This window comes from Dicentrarchus labrax, unplaced genomic scaffold (assembly GCF_905237075.1).
Source record: "Dicentrarchus labrax unplaced genomic scaffold, dlabrax2021, whole genome shotgun sequence".
NCBI lineage: Eukaryota > Metazoa > Chordata > Actinopteri > Moronidae > Dicentrarchus > Dicentrarchus labrax.
This window is the reverse complement of record NW_026136863.1, coordinates 15,001-34,231: the sequence shown is the minus strand read 5'-3', so window position 1 is coordinate 34,231 and position 19,231 is coordinate 15,001. Positions and strand designations below refer to the sequence as shown.

The window sequence follows — 19,231 nt, the reverse complement described above, 5'->3', positions numbered from 1 at the left end:
TCATACTATTTACTCTGCATTAGTTTAGTTAATAAACATATATAACCGTATGTCCTTGTCGGTGCAGGTTTGATTTGATGCGGGGAAATTGATGAATCGTGTAAAAGAAATCACTACTTCAGAAATATGGGATTGAATATAGAATATGAGATTGAATATAGATTTTGAAATGTAATAAGTTGATTTGAAATTGATTTGATTAGATCTGTGGAATATTTTCCTCCGGTCTGTCTGTCTGTCTGTCTGTCTGTCTGTCTCTCTCTCTGTCTGTCTGTCTCTGTCTGTATCTCTTTCTCTGTCTGCCTGTCTGTCTGTCTGTCTCTCTCTCTCTCTCTCTCTGTCTGTGTCTCTCCCTGTCTGCCTGTCTCTCTCTCTGTCTGTCTGTCTCTGTCTGTATCTCTTTCTCTGTCTGCCTGTCTGTCTGTCTGTCTCTCTCTCTCTCTCTGTCTGTGTCTCTCTCTGTCTGTCTGTCTCTCTCTCTGTCTGTCTGTCTCCCTGTCTCTCTCTCTGTCTGTCTCTCTCTCTGTCAATGACTCTGAACTCTGAAATCAGACATTTGTCTTCAGTTTCATCCTATAAAGAAACAAATACTTGCTGCTGGTGTTTTAATAATAAATATATTTGAAGGTAAACTGTCATTTTTATAGAACTATTTTAACATATTAAATAAAATAAATGTTTATATTACAAACAAATGTTAAGAACTTCATCAGATAGTTTCAGATTGAAATGCATTGATCGTATCAGGACACTAATAAACAAACAGCTTAAACTTTAAAATGAACTTAAACAAACAAACTGCTGATTGAACAAAGTCTGAAGTTTATTATAAAACCAAAATTATCGTTAATAATAAAAATCTAACGATTCATTAATGATTCAGAATATTTTCCTCCAAACAAACTCATTGATCAGTCTGATGTGTCTGGTGTCAACCAACCAAGCAGGAGCCAGACGTCATCAAAGCTTCACAATAAAATGTGAAAGTTTGTCCTTTTAGGGCAGTTTCCATGACGACTGTGTCTTCCTGTCCCAGAGACATCCGGTGGTCTGGAGGAGTTCAGGACTCTGAGTCCAGGGTGGAGATCTTATCGATGGACCGCAGCAGCTGAGAGACCAAACGGAGAGTCTCTGCTTCCCCCAACAGCTGACTGATAGACAGACAGACAGGCAGACAGGCAGACAGACAGACAGACAGACAGATAGACAAACAATAGTTCAGAGGCTAAAAAAAAAAAAAAAAAAAAGAGTTTGTCATCATTCACCTGTTCACACAGGTACTGACCGGATGGAGGAGTGGGCGTGGCTCGCTGTCTTGTTCAGATACTCAGACGCCACCTGAGCGTTGTGTCTCATCGCCATGATGACCTTAGACTCCGCTGCCTTCAGACCGTCGTTCTCTGACCGCAGAGTGTCGACCTCCACCTAAAACACACACCCCTGTTATCATCAGGAGGACAGACAGACACACAGACAGACAGACACACACACAGACAGACACACAGACAGACACACAGACAGACACTGACTCACCTGCAGCTGCTGCAGCTCAACTTTCAGTTTGGAAACGCTGTTTTCTGCTTTTACTGCTCGCTTCTAACAGTCAGACAGACAGAGAGAGAGACAGACAGGGAGAGAGAGACAGGTTTTTTAAAGGTCAATCTCTAAATGTCCAAAATCTAAATAAAAGTTGATGTCTGATTATTATTAACTGTTTTTCTTTAACAAACTGGATCCAGTTCTCAGCTTCGTTAGTATTTATTTTATTGGTTTCTTTGTGTTTCAGTAAAATCACTGGTTTTGTGAATGGAGTCTGGTTGCCTGCAGTTGGCTGAAGATGTTGGTGCTCAATATTAAGTTAGTACAGATGGATGTTAGCATTAGCATTAGCATTAGACTGCACCGTACCGTCATCAGGTGGAGGTTCTGCTCCACAGAGTGAACCATGCTCTCCAGATCCTGAGCCTCCTTCTCCTCCTGACGCCTCCTCTGGAGCAGCTCCTCCGACAGCTCCGACACCCTGACAGGGAGCACAGGGGCACGAGGGGTAAATCTTGTGATCGGTGGTGTCGGTGCTGTCATGTGATTGGCTGGTTCTCACCTGCATTCGTTAGCTTCTGATCTCCTCTGCAGCTCCCTGATGGTTCTCCTCAATGACATGTTCTCCTCCTTCAACTGAGACACAATCAAACAGAAGATTTACGTTAAGGGGATTGATGTCCCCAAAAGGTTGTCGGGTCCCCACAATGTGAGTGTGTAAGCAGACTGATGTCCCCACAATTTGAGTGTGTAAACAGACTGATGTCCCCACAATTTGAGTGTGTAAGCAGACTGATGTCCCCACAATTTGAGTGTGTAAGCAGACTGATGTCCCCACAATGTGAGTCTGTAAGCAGACTGATGTCCCCACAATTTGAGTGTGTAAGCAGACTGATGTCCCCACAATGTGAGTCTGTAAGCAGACTGATGTCCCCACAAATGAGTAATACAAGTCCACAGAAACACTGTGTTACCTGTTGTATCTGGCTGCTCCTCCCACTCCTCCTCCTGCAGGAGGTGGCTGGCTCAGCAATAGATGTCTCATCATCTCCTTCATAGTTCTCTCCTCCTCCTGCTCCTCCTGCTCCTCCTGCTCCACTCAGTTGGACTTCAGGTTTGGAGGAGAACCTGTTCCATTGAGTTTAGACCTGGTCAGGGTTCTCCTCAGTGAAGGTGTTTCTCTTGGATGAGGATCTAACGATTGCTTGAAAGTAACTCTTGAACAGCTCTGGAATACTTTACATGGCTGTATGAGAGCAGGAGGAATATACCCTATATATATATATATATACACACACTCTCTCTCTCCCTCCCTCTCTCTCTCTATATATACTCTCTCTCTCTCTCTCTCTGTATATATATATATATATTTACTCTCTATCTCTATATATATACTCTCTCTCTCTATATATATATATATATATATTCTCTCTCTCTATCTCTCTCTATATATATATCTCTCTCTCTACTCTCTCTCTCTATATATATACTCTCTCTCTCTATATATATATATATATATATATATATTTACTCTCTATCTCTATATATATATATTTACTCTCTCTCTCTCTCTATATATATATATATATACTCTCTCTCTCTCTATTTATATATATATTTACTCTCTCTCTATATATATATATATATAGAGATTAATATATATATATTCTCTCTCTGTCTATATATATATATTCTCTCTCTCTATATATATATACTCTCTCTCTCTCTATTTATATATATATATATATTCTCTCTCTATATATATTCTCTCTCTATATATATATATACTCTCTCTATATATATATACTCTCTCTCTCTGTCTCTCTCTATATATATATTTATATATCCTCTCTCTCTATATATATATATATACTCTCTCTCTCTATATATATATATATTCTCTCTCTCTGTCTCTCTCTCTCTCTATATATATTTATATATCCTCTCTCTCTCTCTATATATATATATATATATATCTATATATATATATATTCTCTCTCTCTCTATATATATACTCTCTCTCTCTCTCTCTCTCTCTCTATATATATATATATATATACCTCTCTCTCTATATATATATATATACTCTCTCTCTCTGTCTCTCTCTCTATATATATACTCTCTCTTATATATATATACTCTCTCTATATATATATACTCTCTCTATATATATATATATATATTCTCTCTCTCTCTCTATATATATATATACTCTCTCTATATATATATACTCTCTCTCTCTCTGTCTCTCTCTCTCTATATATATATTTATATATCCTCTCTCTCTTTCTATATATATATATATTCTCTCTCTATATATATATACTCTCTCTCTCTCTATATATATATATACTCTCTCTCTCTATATATATATATATTCTCTCTCTCTATATATATACTGTCTCTCTCTCTCTCTCTCTATATATATATATATATATTCTCTCTCTATATATATACTGTCTCTCTCTCTCTCTATATATATATATATATATATATACTCTCTCTCTATATATATACTCTCTCTCTCTCTCTCTCAATATATATATATATATATATATATATATCAACTATATTACAACATGAAAAATATATTGAAAGTTTAATAAAGAGTTAGGAGACTAATTATTATACTATTAGATTTATGTATTTATATTCTAACACAGTCAGTTTGTTCAAACTCTCATAATGAACAAAAACCGACTTTAATTTTAATTTTAGATCCTTAAAAGATGATTTTTTAGTTTTTAAAGGTAATTAATTTAATGTAGGAAATAAAATCAACATTAGTGTTATTGTGAGAGAACTGTGTCATCTGCAAACATTATCATTATTGATCAGTCTGTCCTGATGGAGGCGCTAGAGGAAACATTAAGCTCCACAAAACAAACACTAACCAATCAGAGAGCAGCAGACATGACTCACCTGGTCTCCTCCTCTTCTTCATCCTCCTCTGTGCAGAGGGAGGAGGTGCTATCTACACCTGACTGGAAGCTCCGCCCCCACTCTTCCTCCTCCTGATTGGACGACAGACAGGAGGTGGTGTGTGTGTCTGAACCGAGTGTGAAAGCTTCCAGATATCAGATTATGAATACTGTTTCTATAATAATCAGATAATTGATCAGATTATTGATCAGATTATTGATCAGCAGAGTGAACAGGTTGTAGTGTAGCTTTGTTCCTCTGCTGTCTGTGGACTGATCTCTATGTGTCTCTATGTAGGGATGAGGGTCAAAGGTTGTGACCTTTATGCTCCCGAGTGCCAACAGTGGGCAACACAGAGTCCAACACAGAGTCCACAACACAAAGTCCAACACAGAGTCCACAACACAGAGTCCAACACAGAGTCCACAACACAGTGTCCAACACAGAGTCCACAACACAGAGTCCACAACACAGTGTCCACAACACAGAGTCCAACACAGAGTCCACAACACAGAGTCCAACACAGAGTCCACAACACAGAGTCCAACACAGAGTCCACAACACAGAGTCCACAACACAGAGTCCACAACACAGTGTCCAACACAGAGTCCACAACACAGAGTCCACAACACAGAGTCCAACACAGAGTCCACAACACAGTGTCCAACACAGAGTCCACAACACAGAGTCCACAACACAGAGTCCACAACACAGAGTCCAACACAGAGTCCAACACAGAGTCCAACACAGAGTCCACAACACAGAGTCCAACACAGAGTCCAACACAGAGTCCACAACACAGAGTCCAACACAGAGTCCACAACACAGAGTCCACAACACAGAGTCCAACACAGAGTCCACAACACAGAGTCCACAACACAGAGTCCAACACAGAGTCCACAACACAGAGTCCACAACACAGAGTCCACAACACAGAGTCCAACACAGAGTCCACAACACAGAGTCCACAACACAGAGTCCAACACAGAGTCCACAACAGAGTCCAACACAGAGTCCACAACACAGAGTCCACAACATCCAGTAGCTCCAACTTACAGAGTCCAACACAGAGTTTGTGTTCATAGTCCACAACCACATATGTTGGGCAAAGGGTCGAACACAGAGTCCACAACACAGAGTCTCACAACACAGAGTCCAACACGTCCCAAACGTAGATTTTCCCCTTCAGAGTCAGAACACAGTCAGTGAATAGGAGACCCATCACTTCCCTAAGTGTCAACTTTTTGCTTGCCATTTTCGTTTATTTCGTCTCAATAACTCCTAAATCCAGCAATACTGCTTCAGCATAAATAGCGCCGTGGTGCACTATTTCCGGTTTCTCGCCCAACAGTTTGGACGGGACTTCCTCGAACATTTTGCATTGAAACACGACGTTTTTCTGAGCTAAGGTCTAAGTACAGGATGTCTGCCAACTAGTGGAGGGGAGTATGAATGAGATATAACACGCTATTAGGAGGAAACAGCTGTTTGATTCAGGACCGCGTCCTGTTGCAATTTTGCTATAATATATATACTATAAGATATTCAATTTCAAATTAACTTTATTTGTATAACGGCAGTTCATAACAAAAGTTTTCGCAAGACACTTCTGAAATAGAGGCATCCAGCAGCTAACTGTAGCTAAGCTAACTGGGGTTGTCTGGCTGGCTGTGTCTTGGCTGCGAGGTGTGGGTCTGGCGTTGGTTGCTTCATGGTGTTGGCTGATCGGGTTAGGGATGCACAGATCCACGTTTTTCAATTCAATTCAATTCAATTCTTCTTCTTCACTTCTGATCCGATCCCGATACCTGAATTTGGATATCGGCCGATACCAATACTATTCCGATACCAGAGCTGTGTTCGCTTTAATATTATTATTACCATTATTGTTGATTTTATATGAGGCTGAAATAAACTCCTCTCAACAGGCAAGTATGATCTGTACATATGTATGCATGTATGTCCCAAAAGGAAACTTGAGGTAAGTATAAGGTCAGAAAAGGAAGTCAGAAAAAAGGAACCTTTTAACAGGAAAACCCACCAAAACAAATACAACGTAAGGGTTTCAAATATTGTCATGTCAATATTTATTAAATTCCCAAAATGTCAAATATTGAAATATAAGAAAAGTGCAAAAGTGAAACATCTACACACACACACACACACACACACACACACCAATCCCTTTTTTTTTCCCGTTGTCTGCCTGGAGTTTAACGTGTTTTTGGAATGACTCTAGAAGTGATTCCTGACAGCTCCTTTTGTCTTTCTTCCCCTGCTCTTCTTCTTCTTCATATGGATTTCTGGCAGTTTAGACGCTTCTAGGCGTATTACTGCCCTCCTCAGGAAGTCACTCTAAGGATAATGTTACTGCTTCAAATGTTCATATATAGCCCTGTATCGTATAAGAACTGTAATACTACTTTAACAATTAAGTGGTGGTTCTCATTTTGACCCAATAATCCTCGTGCTCTTTTGTGTGGTGCTTTTTTAAATGTTTGATTGTGTTCGTAGTGTTGTACGACGCGAGGGAGCTTCCTCCTCTCTGAATCACGGCTTTGCTAAATAATGGATTTCCTGAGCGAGGGCGTGTCTCATAACTCTGTGTCTCATTGAGCCGCGCCTCCGTTCAGGAAATCCATTCCACAGTTTGCAGCCAGCAGACTGGCCGGCAGGAATCACCTGTGGAGTCATTTCAGCAGACAACGTTAACGCAGACATGGCTCATGGATATCGGAAATCTGCGCAGGTTGGATCGGGAAAATCCGATATGTGAAATACACCGGTATCGGTCCCGATACCGATACTGGATCGGATCGGCCCCATCCCTAGATGGGGTGATTTGTAAACGGCGAGCTAGTTAGTAGCATGGAGCTAACGGTCCAAGAAAAATATAGGAACATTACAGATAGTAACGTTATTCTAAATATGATTGTCAGTTATTTTACAGTGCGAAAGGTTCGAGAGACGTTACGAAACATTAATAACTTTATTTATCACTGATGATGTCACTGATGATGTCACTGTACCTGCGGCGCCAGAGAGGGTTCAGAGAAGAAACAGCTCCTGACCTCAGGGTCAAAGGTCACACTCCCGATGTCAAACAACCTGTGAGAGCCACCAGACTACAGACAGACAGACAGACAGAGAGAGAGAGAGACAGAGAGACAAAGCAACAGCAGACATTACCCATCCAAAACGGTGACATCTGGAGATCACATTTTGAATATCCGTACAAAGACATACCAATCAATCAAATCAATTCAGATCAGTGTATTATGAAAGAAAAACTCCAAAAACTAGAAGAAACAATTAAAGACAACCCAAACCCCTTGATTTCGAAATTACTTGGCAAGAAATAACCACACAGACAAAATGTCTGAAGCCAAGGAAAGCTTGTGGTCCAGACAGCATTAGAAAGAAAGCAAAAGCACCCCCAGAAATGCAGGGTGCAATGTTACATTTGTTCAATGTTATACTACAGGCAGGATGTTTTCCCAACATCTGGTGCAAAGGGCTCATTTCCCCCATTCATAAGAGTGGGGACAAATCAGACCCTAATAACTACCATGGCATCTGTGTCAGCAGCTGTCTAGGTAAACTATTCTGTAGTATTCTTAATACAAGAATACTAGATTTCCTTGAGGAACAGTCAATCTTAAGTAAAAGTCAGATTGGCTTCCTCCCAAAACACCGCACCACCGACAGTGTATATACCCTTCACACTTTAATCAACCAACATGTACAACAAACTAAGAATGGAAAAATATTCACCTGCTTTATTGATTTCAAGAAAGCTTTCGACTGTATTTGGCATGAAGGGCTCTATTACAGACTTTTAAACTGTGGTATAGGTGGCAAAATGTATGATCTGGTTAGATCAATGTATTTGGAAAACTTGTGTGCTGTTAAAACTGGAAACAAACTAACTGATTTCTTCCCCCAGAGAAGAGGCGTTCCACAGGGTTGCAATCTAAGTCTGACTTTATTTAATGTGTATATAAATGAACTGGCTGTTAGATAAATGTGCTGCTCATGGCCTCTCCCTCCTAGATAGAGAGGTGAAGTCTCTGTTTTATGCTGATGACCTTGTTCTACTGTCTCCTACTGAACAAGGACTACAGCTACAGCTGGACGTAGTAGAAAAGTACTGTCAGAACTGGGCCCTGGCAGTAAACATGAAGAAAACCAATGTCATGATCTTTCAAAAACGCCCCAGGTGTCATGAGAACAAACACCAATTTACCATCAATAATCATGTCATTGAACACAGCATGAGTTATACCTACCTTGGTATAACCATAACAGCATCAGGGAGTTTCAACATGGCAGTGAATGCACTAAAAGAAAAAGCTCAAAGAGCTCTATATGCAATTAAGAGAACATTTTATAATTTCCATATTCCAATAAAAATCTGGCTTAAAATATTTGATAGTGTCATCCAGCCCATTGCGCTGTACGGCAGTGAAGTATGGGGTCCACTCAGTCATCAGAGCTTTACCCGTTGGGACAAACATCCAACAGAATCTCTACATGCAGAGTTCTGCAGATACATTTTACACATACACAGAAACACACCAACAAATGCTATGTAGAGCAGAATTAGGCAGATACCCACTGATAATTAACATTCAGAAGAGAACACTCAACTTTTTTAACCACCTGAAATCCAGCCCCAGAGACACCCTCCACTCCAAAGCCCTCCAAACCCAAGAGCTGAGCCCAGAAAAGAGTCCCCTATGTCAGTTGGTACTGAGGCTAACTGCCCCCTCTCAGACACACTGTGACCAGCCTCACAACAACACTGCTCTACAAACAGTAATCAGAGTAAATGATAGCACAATGTAAAGAAAGCTATCTGGACCATTGGGAAGAAACAACTAAAAGCCAAAGTAGATTGGAATGTTATCTTGCCCTTAAAAGAGATTATGAATGAGAAGAATATCTCTCTACTGTCAGAGATAGAAAGCAGAGACAGATCCTAACCAAGTACAGGCTCAGTGACCACAAACCGCCAATCCAAACAGGAAGACACAAAACATCATGGCAACCAAAAGAAAACAGAAAATGTGGTCACTGTTGGACAGGTGAGGTTGAGACAGAGATGCACTTTCTCCTACAATGTACAAAATTAAATAATACTAGAAACATATTTATTTAAGTTCAGCTCTTTGGTTCCAGATTTCAAAGAGCTGAACGACCTCTCCAAATTAAAAATACTCCCGGAGAAGGAGAGCAGGCACACCTTGCTGCCCAGTATGTATTAACATGCCACAACCTGAGACACACACACACACACACACACACACACACACTGTATATAACTAATATAATGTTCATAATGTTTATATCTTCGATTTATTGTATTTGAATACTTTGCTTTGGCAATATTGTTTTTTAAAAACTTTCATGCCAATAAAGCCCATTTTGAATTTTGAATTCGAAATTGAATTTGAATTGACAGAGACAGAGACAGAGAGACAGACAGAGAGAGAGAGAGACAGACAGACAGAGAGACATAGAGAGAGACAGAGAGAGAGACAGACAGACAGAGAGACAGAGAGAGAGACAGAGAGAGAGACAGAGAGAGAGACAGACAGACAGAGAGACAGAGAGAGAGACAGACAGAGAGACAGAGAGAGAGAGACAGACAGACAGAGAGACAGAGAGAGAGAGACAGACAGACAGAGAGAGAGAGAGAGAGACAGAGCAGAGAGAGAGACAGAGACAGAGAGAGAGACAGAGAGAGAGAGACAGACAGACAGAGAGACAGAGAGAGAGAGACAGAGAGAGAGACAGAGACAGACAGAGAGACAGAGAGAGAGAGACAGACAGACAGAGAGACAGAGAGAGAGAGACAGACAGACACACAGTTATCATAAATTATATCTTCTTCTTCTTGTGCTGCAGACTGTGCAGAAATAATACTTTGCTGTGTGTCTGCTCCTGGTCCAGGTCTTGTTCTAGGTCCTGGTCCGGGTCTGGATCCTGGTTCTTCCAACGTAGAAACTCTTTGAAGGAGAATGGGTTCAGCTCCTCAGCCTCCACCTCCTCATCTGCTGATGAAGGAAACTCAGGTTATTAATAGAAAGGACAGAGGCACAGGGACCAGCAGGGACCAGCAGGGACCAGCAGGGACCAGCAGCTGCAGCTGCAGCTTCTTTGCTGCGTGCGTGAGGAGAAAGAAAACACAGATGTCCATAGGGAGGCACTGGAAGCATGCGTTGCGCACACCAACATGAAATACGTCTCTTATAAATCTGAAAGTATCGATACTAATACATTTAGGAATCCTGACGTTTTTAATTTCCGAGAATCACGATACTTTTGAAGTATCAGTGCACCGTGCAACACTACCAGCAGGGACCAGCAGGGACCAGCAGGGAACAGCAGGGAACAGCAGGGACCAGCAGGGAACAGCAGGGACCAGCAGGGACCAGCAGGGAACAGCAGGGACCAGCGGGGACCAACGGGGACCAGCAGGGACCAGCAGGGAACAACGGGGACCAACGGGGACCAGCAGGGACCAGCAGGGACCAGCAGGGAACAACAGGGAACAACAGGGAACAACGGGGACCAACAGGGACCAGCAGGGACCAGCAGGGACCAACAGGGACCAACGGGGACCAACGGGGACCAGCAGGGACCAGCAGGGAACAACGGGGAACAACAGGGACCAACAGGGACCAACAGGGACCAGCAGGGAACAACGGGGACCAGCAGGGACCAGCAGGGACCAGCAGGGAACAACAGGGACCAACAGGGACCAGCAGGGACCAACAGGGAACAACAGGGACCAGCAGGGAACAACAGGGACCAGCAGGGACCAGCAGGGAACAACAGGGAACAACAGGGACCAACAGGGACCAGCAGGGAACAACAGGGAACAACAGGGACCAACAGGGACTAGCAGGGAACAACAGGGACCAGCAGGGAACAACGGGGACCAACGGGGACCAGCAGGGACCAGCGGGGACCAGCAAGGAACAACGGGGACCAGCAGGGAACAACAGGGACCAACAGGGACCAGCAGGGGCCAGCAGGGGCCAACAACGGGGACCAACGGGGACCAGCAGGGGCCAGCAGGGACCAACAGGGACCAACAGGGACCAGCAGGGACCAGCAGGGACCAGCAGGGACCAACAGGGACCAACAGGGACCAGCAGGGGCCAGCAGGGGACCAGCAGGGACCAGCAGGGAACAACAGGGGCCAGCAGGGAACAACGGGGACCAGCAGGGAACAACAGGGACCAACAGGGACCAGCAGGGAACAACAGGGGCCAGCAGGGGACAACGGGGACCAACAGGGACCAGCAGGGAACAACAGGGAACAACAGGGACCAACAGGGACCAGCAGGGAACAACAGGGACCAACAGGGAACAGCAGGGACCAGCAGGGACCAGCAGGGAACAACAGGGACCAACAGGGACCAGCAGGGGCCAGCAGGGAACAACAGGGACCAACGGGGAACAGCAGGGACCAGCAGGGACCAGCAGGGAACAACGGGGACCAACGGGGACCAACGGGGAACAGCAGGGACCAGCAGGGAACAACAGGGACCAGCAGGGACCAGCAGGGACCAACAGGGACCAACAGGGACCAGCAGGGAGCAGCAGGGACCAGCAGGGGCCAGCAGGGAACAACAGGGACCAGCAGGGACCAGCAGGGACCAACAGGGACCAGCAGGGAACAGCAGGGAACAACAGGGAACAACGGGGACCAACGGGGAACAGCAGGGACCAGCAGGGAACAACAGGGACCAACAGGGACCAGCAGGGAACAACAGGGAACAACGGGGACCAACAGGGACCAGCAGGGACCAGCAGGGACCAACAGGGACCAACAGGGACCAGCAGGGACCAGCAGGGAACAATGGGGACCAACAGGGACCAACAGGGACCAACAGGGGCCAGCAGGGAACAACGGGGACCAACGGGGAACAACAGGGGCCAGCAGGGACCAGCAGGGACCAGCAGGGAACAACAGGGAACAACGGGGAACAACAGGGACCAGCAGGGACCAACAGGGAACAACAGGGACCAGGGACCAACAGGGACCAGCAGGGACCAGCAGGGAACAACAGGGACCAACGGGGACCAGCAGGGACCAGCAGGGAACAACGGGGACCAACGGGGACCAGCAGGGACCAGCAGGGACCAGCAGGGAACAACAGGGAACAACGGGGAACAACAGGGACCAGCAGGGACCAGCAGGGACCAGCAGGGAACAACGGGGACCAACAGGGAACAACAGGGACCAGGGACCAGCAGGGACCAGCAGGGACCAGCAGGGAACAACGGGGACCAACGGGGACCAACAGGGACCAGCAGGGACCAGCAGGGAACAACGGGGACCAACAGGGACCAGCAGGGACCAGCAGGGACCAGCAGGGAACAACAGGGACCAACGGGGACCAGCAGGGGCCAGCAGCAGGGAACAACAGGGACCAACAGGGACCAACAGGGACCAGCAGGGACCAGCAGGGAACAACAGGGAACAACAGGGAACAACGGGGACCAACGGGGAACAGCAGGGACCAGCAGGGACCAGCAGGGAACAACAGGGAACAACAGGGAACAGCAGGGGACCAACGGGGAACAGCAGGGACCAGCAGGGAACAACAGGGACCAACAGGGACCAGCAGGGACCAACAGGGAACAACGGGGACCAACGGGGAACAGCAGGGGCCAGCAGGGAACAACAGGGACCAACAGGGACCAGCAGGGACCAGCAGGGAACAATGGGGACCAACAGGGACCAGCAGGGACCAACAGGGGCCAGCAGGGAACAACGGGGACCAACGGGGAACAACAGGGACCAGCAGGGACCAGCAGGGACCAGCAGGGAACAACAGGGAACAACGGGGAACAACAGGGACCAGCAGGGACCAACAGGGAACAACAGGGACCAGGGACCAGCAGGGACCAGCAGGGACCAGCAGGGAACAACAGGGACCAACGGGGACCAGCAGGGGCCAGCAGGGAACAACGGGGACCAACGGGGACCAGCAGGGACCAGCAGGGACCAGCAGGGAACAACAGGGACCAACAGGGGAACAACAGGGACCAGCAGGGACCAGCAGGGACCAGCAGGGAACAACGGGGACCAACAGGGAACAACAGGGACCAGGGACCAGCAGGGACCAGCAGGGACCAGCAGGGAACAACAGGGGACCAACGGGGACCAACGGGGAACAGCAGGGACCAGCAGGGAACAACGGGGACCAGCAGGGACCAGCAGGGACCAGCAGGGACCAGCAGGGAACAACGGGGACCAACGGGGACCAGCAGGGGCCAACAGGGACCAGCAGGGAACAACAGGGACCAACAGGGACCAACAGGGACCAGCAGGGACCAGCAGGGAACAACAGGGAACAACAGGGAACAACGGGGACCAACGGGGAACAGCAGGGACCAGCAGGGAACAACAGGGACCAACAGGGACCAGCAGGGAACAACAGGGAACAACGGGGACCAACGGGGAACAGCAGGGACCAGCAGGGAACAACAGGGACCAACAGGGACCAGCAGGGACCAGCAGGGAACAACAGGGACCAACAGGGACCAGCAGGGACCAACAGGGGCCAGCAGGGAACAACGGGGACCAACGGGGAACAACAGGGACCAGCAGGGACCAGCAGGGAACAACAGGGAACAACGGGGACCAACAGGGACCAGCAGGGACCAACAGGGAACAACAGGGACCAGGGACCAGCAGGGACCAGCAGGGACCAGCAGGGAACAACAGGGACCAACAGGGACCAGCAGGGGCCAGCAGGGAACAACGGGGACCAACAGGGACCAGCAGGGACCAGCAGGGACCAGCAGGGAACAACAGGGACCAACAGGGAACAACAGGGACCAGCAGGGACCAGCAGGGACCAGCAGGGAACAACGGGGACCAACAGGGAACAACAGGGACCAGGGACCAGCAGGGACCAGCAGGGGCCAGCAGGGAACAACGGGGACCAACGGGGACCAGCAGGGACCAGCAGGGACCAGCAGGGAACAACGGGGAACAACAGGGACCAGCAGGGACCAGCAGGGGCCAGCAGGGAACAACAGGGACCAACGGGGAACAGCAGGGGCCAGCAGGGACCAGCAGGGACCAACGGGGACCAGCAGGGAACAGCAGGACCAGCAGGGACCAGCAGGGACAACAGGGACCAACAGGGACCAACAGGGAACAGCAGGGACCAACAGGGACCAACAGGGACCAACGGGGACCAGCGGGGAACAACGGGGACCAGCAGGGACCAGCAGGGACCAGCAGGGACCAGCAGGGAACAACAGGGAACAACGGGGAACAACAGGGACCAGCAGGGACCAGCAGGGAACAACGGGGACCAACGGGGAACAGCAAGGACCAGCAGGGACCAGCAGGGACCAACAGGGACCAACAGGGAACAGCAGGGACCAACAGGGACCAGCAGGGAACAACGGGGACCAACGGGGAACAACAGGGACCAACAGGGAAAAGGCCAACGGGGACCAACGGGGACCAGCAGGGACCAGCAGGACCAAGGGAACAACGGAACAACGGGGAACAAAGGGACAACAGGGGACCAACGGGGACCAGGACCAGCGGACCAGCAGGGACCAGCAGGGATATTATACCCTAACCCTTTATTGCATGTGTATTGTATATTGATTGTTTTCTTTGTCATAAAGTCGATGTGCTCCAACCTGCAGGAACAAACAAATAAACAATGTTTTTATATTTTTATTAAAGATAGTGCTATTAGCATTGATGCTAATGTGCTTACAATTCAGTCCTGTGACCAAAAATACAAAATCTTAATTTATAAATGTGTTAAAAAGAATAAACCGTCCTGAGACAAACAGTTAGAATAATAAAAAACAATAATAATAATAATAATAATAATAATAATAATAATAATAATAATAAGAAATGATTTTATTCTGAAAGGTTACCGTCTGCGATGATCAGACTTTTACCGGAAGTCCTCTGTTTGGACATGACGACAGACAGGTAGACCGGTGTGCAGACAGACAGGTGGTTCTGTCAGAAACAGATCTCAGTCGTCAGTTATCGATCATTATCGATCAGCATTGATCACCGCGTCCTCCTGCAGGACAACATCGGACCCGGAAGCACACCAGACACTTTCGAACTCACGTGACCGAGCTTCCAACTTGTCATTGGCTGGGACCGTCACATGACGCAGGAGGAAAATGCGGTACAAGGAAATACGTCTCCTGCGCGGTCCCGGTAAAAAAACACTTCACACACGTGTCCCGTTTCGGTCCGGAGCTGATCCGGACTGTTAACCTGCAGAGACCCGCAGGAGAGTCCGCTCCGGTGAGTCCCTGTTTGTACATTAGCCCGGCCCGCCAAGGCTCGGCTCAGTTCGGCCCGGCTCGGCCCGCTTCTTCCTGGCAGTGACGTGAGGCGGTTCGGCGGGGGGGGCGGATGGAGCCGGATGTTAAACCGGGTCGTTCGGTTCTGTTCATATTCAGTCCGGAGTGAAAACATCTCAAATCACAACGAACTCCATTTAAAAATCATCTAATTTAACATCGTCTCTCCTGCCTGCAACCACTAACACTGTGGGGTGGGACTGAGGCCAGATCCGGATTAGTGAAGTCCCCTTTAGAGTATGTCAGGTTGGGTTTGGGCCGAATTCAAGAGTAGTCCGTAAGAGCTCTGAAAGAAGTAATAATATATGAATAATATCAACAATAATGTAAATAACATTAATATTAACAATATTAATATCAGTTTTTTATGTTGTTCCTTTAAGGATATAGGCGGAGTTATTAAAGTGTTTTTAAAGGTGGTTCTGTGTTGTGCTGTCAGTGTCTCCTGTTGAGTCTGTTCTGATGTGTCTGCAGAGCCGGACCATGTCCGAGGAGAGTCCACATAAGGGGGAGCCTCCCCAGTCCACCCAGTCCACCCAGTCCCCATCGCAGGCCCCGTCCACCCAGTCCCCATCGCAGGCCCCGTCCACCCAGTCCCCATCCCAGTCTAAGTCCCAGTCCCAGTCCCAGTCCCAGTCCCAGCCCGGTTCCAGTTCCTCCAGCGGGCCGACCTCAGCCAGTCAGTCGTCCAGTGGTTCAGGGACGCTGAGCAGTGTGGACACCATCCCCGTCACCCTGCCGTCGGTCCCCGAGGAGCCCGGACCACAACCCTGGGGCCGCCTGCTGCCCATGGCCCGAGGCTTCAGGAGCCACGGTGAGTCCAGGTTCCCAGACACTGAGGCCTCGTTCTAATAGAACCTGGACCAGCCTAAAACCAGTGGGTAGTTATTGATTGATTGTTATTGTTTGTTTGTTTGTTTACAGACTGCATCGAGGACCAGTACCTGTTCGGACGGGACTCGAAGTGTAACTATGTCCTGGATGATCCGGATCACAGAGGATCTAAAAAGTTCCGAATCTACAGCAAGAAACACTTCAGGATCTACAGAGTGAGATCCCTTCCTGTTTATTGATTATTGATAAGTGATTATCAGTGACTGCAGACCCAGTGCAGCCTGTCTGTCTGTGTGTGTGCCTGTCTGTGTGTCAGGAGGGCAGCGAGGTCTTCGTGGAGGACTACAGTAACAACGGGACGTTTGTGGACGGGATTCTGATCGGTAAAGACAGGAAGCTTCCTCTGATCAATAACGCCGTGCTCGCTCTGTCTGAACAACGCAACAAAGGTGAGACAGGCTGATCAATACTCAGACTGTTGGTCCCTGTTGGCACCAGTCTCACCTCACCTGTCTGTCTGCCTGTCTGTCTGCAGTCTTTGTCTTCATTGACCTGATGTCAGACGATCAGTCCAGTTTACCTAAAGAGCTGCAGGAGAAATATCTGCTGACTCGGCGGATCGGCACGTGAGTCTGACGCCGTTCATACCGCTGTGATGTCACTTCCTGCGCTCTGAAACGTCCTAACAGCAGAACACGGCGTGTGTTTCAGAGGCGTGTGCGGGGAGGTCAAGCTGGCCTTCGAGAGGTCGACCTGCAGGAAGTTGGCGGTGAAAATAATAAACAAGAAGAACTTTCAGTCTGAAGGGGTGAGTGATGTCATCTGCTCTCTGATTGGCTGAGAGCTCTCCTTCTTTCATCCCTCCTCCCTTCCCTCGTTTCCTCCTTTCCTTCCTGTGACGGATGTAGCAGACGTTAGCAGGTAAAAACAACTACAGAAAACTACAAACATGGCGGCTGAACATCAGTCGCTCATGTTCCTCTGGACCAATGGCAGGCTGGAAGGGTGATCATGTGATCTGTCTGTCTTTGTCCAATCACAGATGGCGACACGAAACGCAAAGACGGAGATCGAGATTCTACGGAGAGTCGACCACGTGAGTCTGACACCACAGAAGAAGAAAGACACTTCACAGACTGCGCATTTAAGAGCGACTGCTAACTACGCTAACTCCTCTCCTCTCCTCCTTCTCCTCCTCCTCCTCTCCTCTCCTCTCCTCCTCCTCCTCCTCCTCCTCCTCTCCTCTCCTCCTCTGTCCTCCTCCTCCCCCCTGTCCTCCTCCTCTCCTCTCCTCTCCTCTCCTCTGTCCTCCTCCTCTCCTCTCCCTCTCCTGTCCTCCTCCTCCTCCTCCTCTGTCCTCCTCCTCTCCCTCTCCTCTGTCCTCCTCCTCTCCCTCTCCTCTCCTCTGTCCTCCCCCCTCCTCTGTCCTCCCCCCCTCCTCTCCTCTGTCCTCCTCCTCTCCTCTCCTCTCCTCCTGTCCTCCCCCCTCCTCTGTCCTCCCCCTCCTCCTCCTCCGTCCTCCTCCTCCTCCTCCTCTCCTCTCCTCCTCCTCCTCCCCTCCTCCTCCTCCTCCTCCTCCTCCGTCCTCCTCCTCCTCTCCTCCTCCCTCCCTCTGTCCTCCCTCCTCTCCTCTGTCCTCCCCCTCCTCCTCCTCTCCTCCTCTCCTCCTCCCCCTCCTCTCCTCCTCCTCCTCGTCCTCCTCCTCTCCCTCTCCTCCTCCTCTCTCCTCTGTCCTCCCCCCTCCTCCTCCTCTGTCCTCCTCTCCTCCTCCTCTCCTGCAGCCGTGTCTCATAAGGACGGAGGACTTCTATGAGACGGAGGACAGTTACTACATCGTGTTGGAGCTGTGAGTTAAACTCATGTTCAAACTTTATTTCAGGGTTTCCTGCTGCACTTTGCAGTTAACTTAACTACGTTGTCAAAAAAAATAAAAATAAAAGTGATATGAGCGATATCCGCCGTGTTACTCTCTCCTGTTTTCTCCCTTTCATTCCGAACCGTGACCAATGCCAGTCTCCCTTCTCCGCAGAACGCATTAAAAAAATAATGAAAAACGTGCCATGAATCGGAAAACAATCCGTTTTTTTTTTATTCTTTATCCGGATAAAAAGAAAACATTTTTGGGTGAAGACGTTCATCATTGCGGGCTTGAAGCAGGCCTGCCTCACCATCCGCACCGCCACCCCCCCGGTCTGTCGGCCTACCACCTTGACTAAAACATTTCCTATATCCTATATCCTATTTCCTATATCATATATATATATATATATATATACATCAAATATAATATAAAAACAACTTCCCTCCCACCCTCTTGGGGCGGTATCTGTGTCATCCTCAAGCTCGGGTCCTCTACCAGAGGCCTGGGAGTTTGAGGGTTCTGCGCAGTATCTAGCTGTTCCTAGGACTGCGCTCTTCTGGACTGAGGCTTCTGATGTTGTTCCTGGGATCTGTTGGAGCCACTCCCCCAGTTGGGGGGTCACTGCCCCGAGCGCTCCTACTACCACAGGGATCACGCTCGCCTTTACCTTCCACATCTGCTCCAGCGGTTCTT

General features: G+C 47.9%; 2 protein-coding genes across 3 annotated transcripts in view; one reads left to right on the top strand and one right to left on the bottom strand.

Moving 5' to 3' along the window:
* Positions 1-802: 802 nt before the first annotated feature.
* entr1 (endosome associated trafficking regulator 1) lies at positions 803-15,595 on the bottom strand. 2 transcript variants are annotated; one of them, XM_051394663.1, is made up of 10 exons: positions 15,397-15,595; positions 10,390-10,520; positions 7,491-7,586; positions 4,462-4,553; positions 2,514-2,667; positions 2,102-2,175; positions 1,909-2,020; positions 1,534-1,596; positions 1,286-1,425; positions 803-1,151 (listed from the first exon to the last, which is right to left on the bottom strand). In XM_051394663.1, the coding sequence occupies exons 1-10, from the start codon at positions 15,440-15,442 to the stop codon at positions 1,061-1,063; spliced, it is 999 nt and encodes a 332-aa protein (XP_051250623.1). In that variant the 5' UTR covers positions 15,443-15,595; the 3' UTR covers positions 803-1,060. The 2 variants fall into 2 exon arrangements, with proteins under 2 accessions (XP_051250623.1, XP_051250624.1); XM_051394664.1 differs by having other exon boundaries at positions 10,390-10,517.
* Positions 15,596-15,624: 29 nt separating this feature from the next.
* Positions 15,625-19,231, top strand: part of chek2 (checkpoint kinase 2) — a 12,459-nt gene continuing 8,852 nt past the window's right edge. The window contains exons 1-8 of the mRNA XM_051394661.1: positions 15,625-15,784; positions 16,318-16,657; positions 16,768-16,892; positions 16,994-17,126; positions 17,213-17,303; positions 17,389-17,485; positions 17,720-17,773; positions 18,459-18,523. Coding sequence (XP_051250621.1) covers positions 16,327-16,657; positions 16,768-16,892; positions 16,994-17,126; positions 17,213-17,303; positions 17,389-17,485; positions 17,720-17,773; positions 18,459-18,523 — 896 coding nt within the window. The 5' untranslated portion in view covers positions 15,625-15,784; positions 16,318-16,326. The remainder of the gene's footprint in view (positions 15,785-16,317; positions 16,658-16,767; positions 16,893-16,993; positions 17,127-17,212; positions 17,304-17,388; positions 17,486-17,719; positions 17,774-18,458; positions 18,524-19,231) is intronic.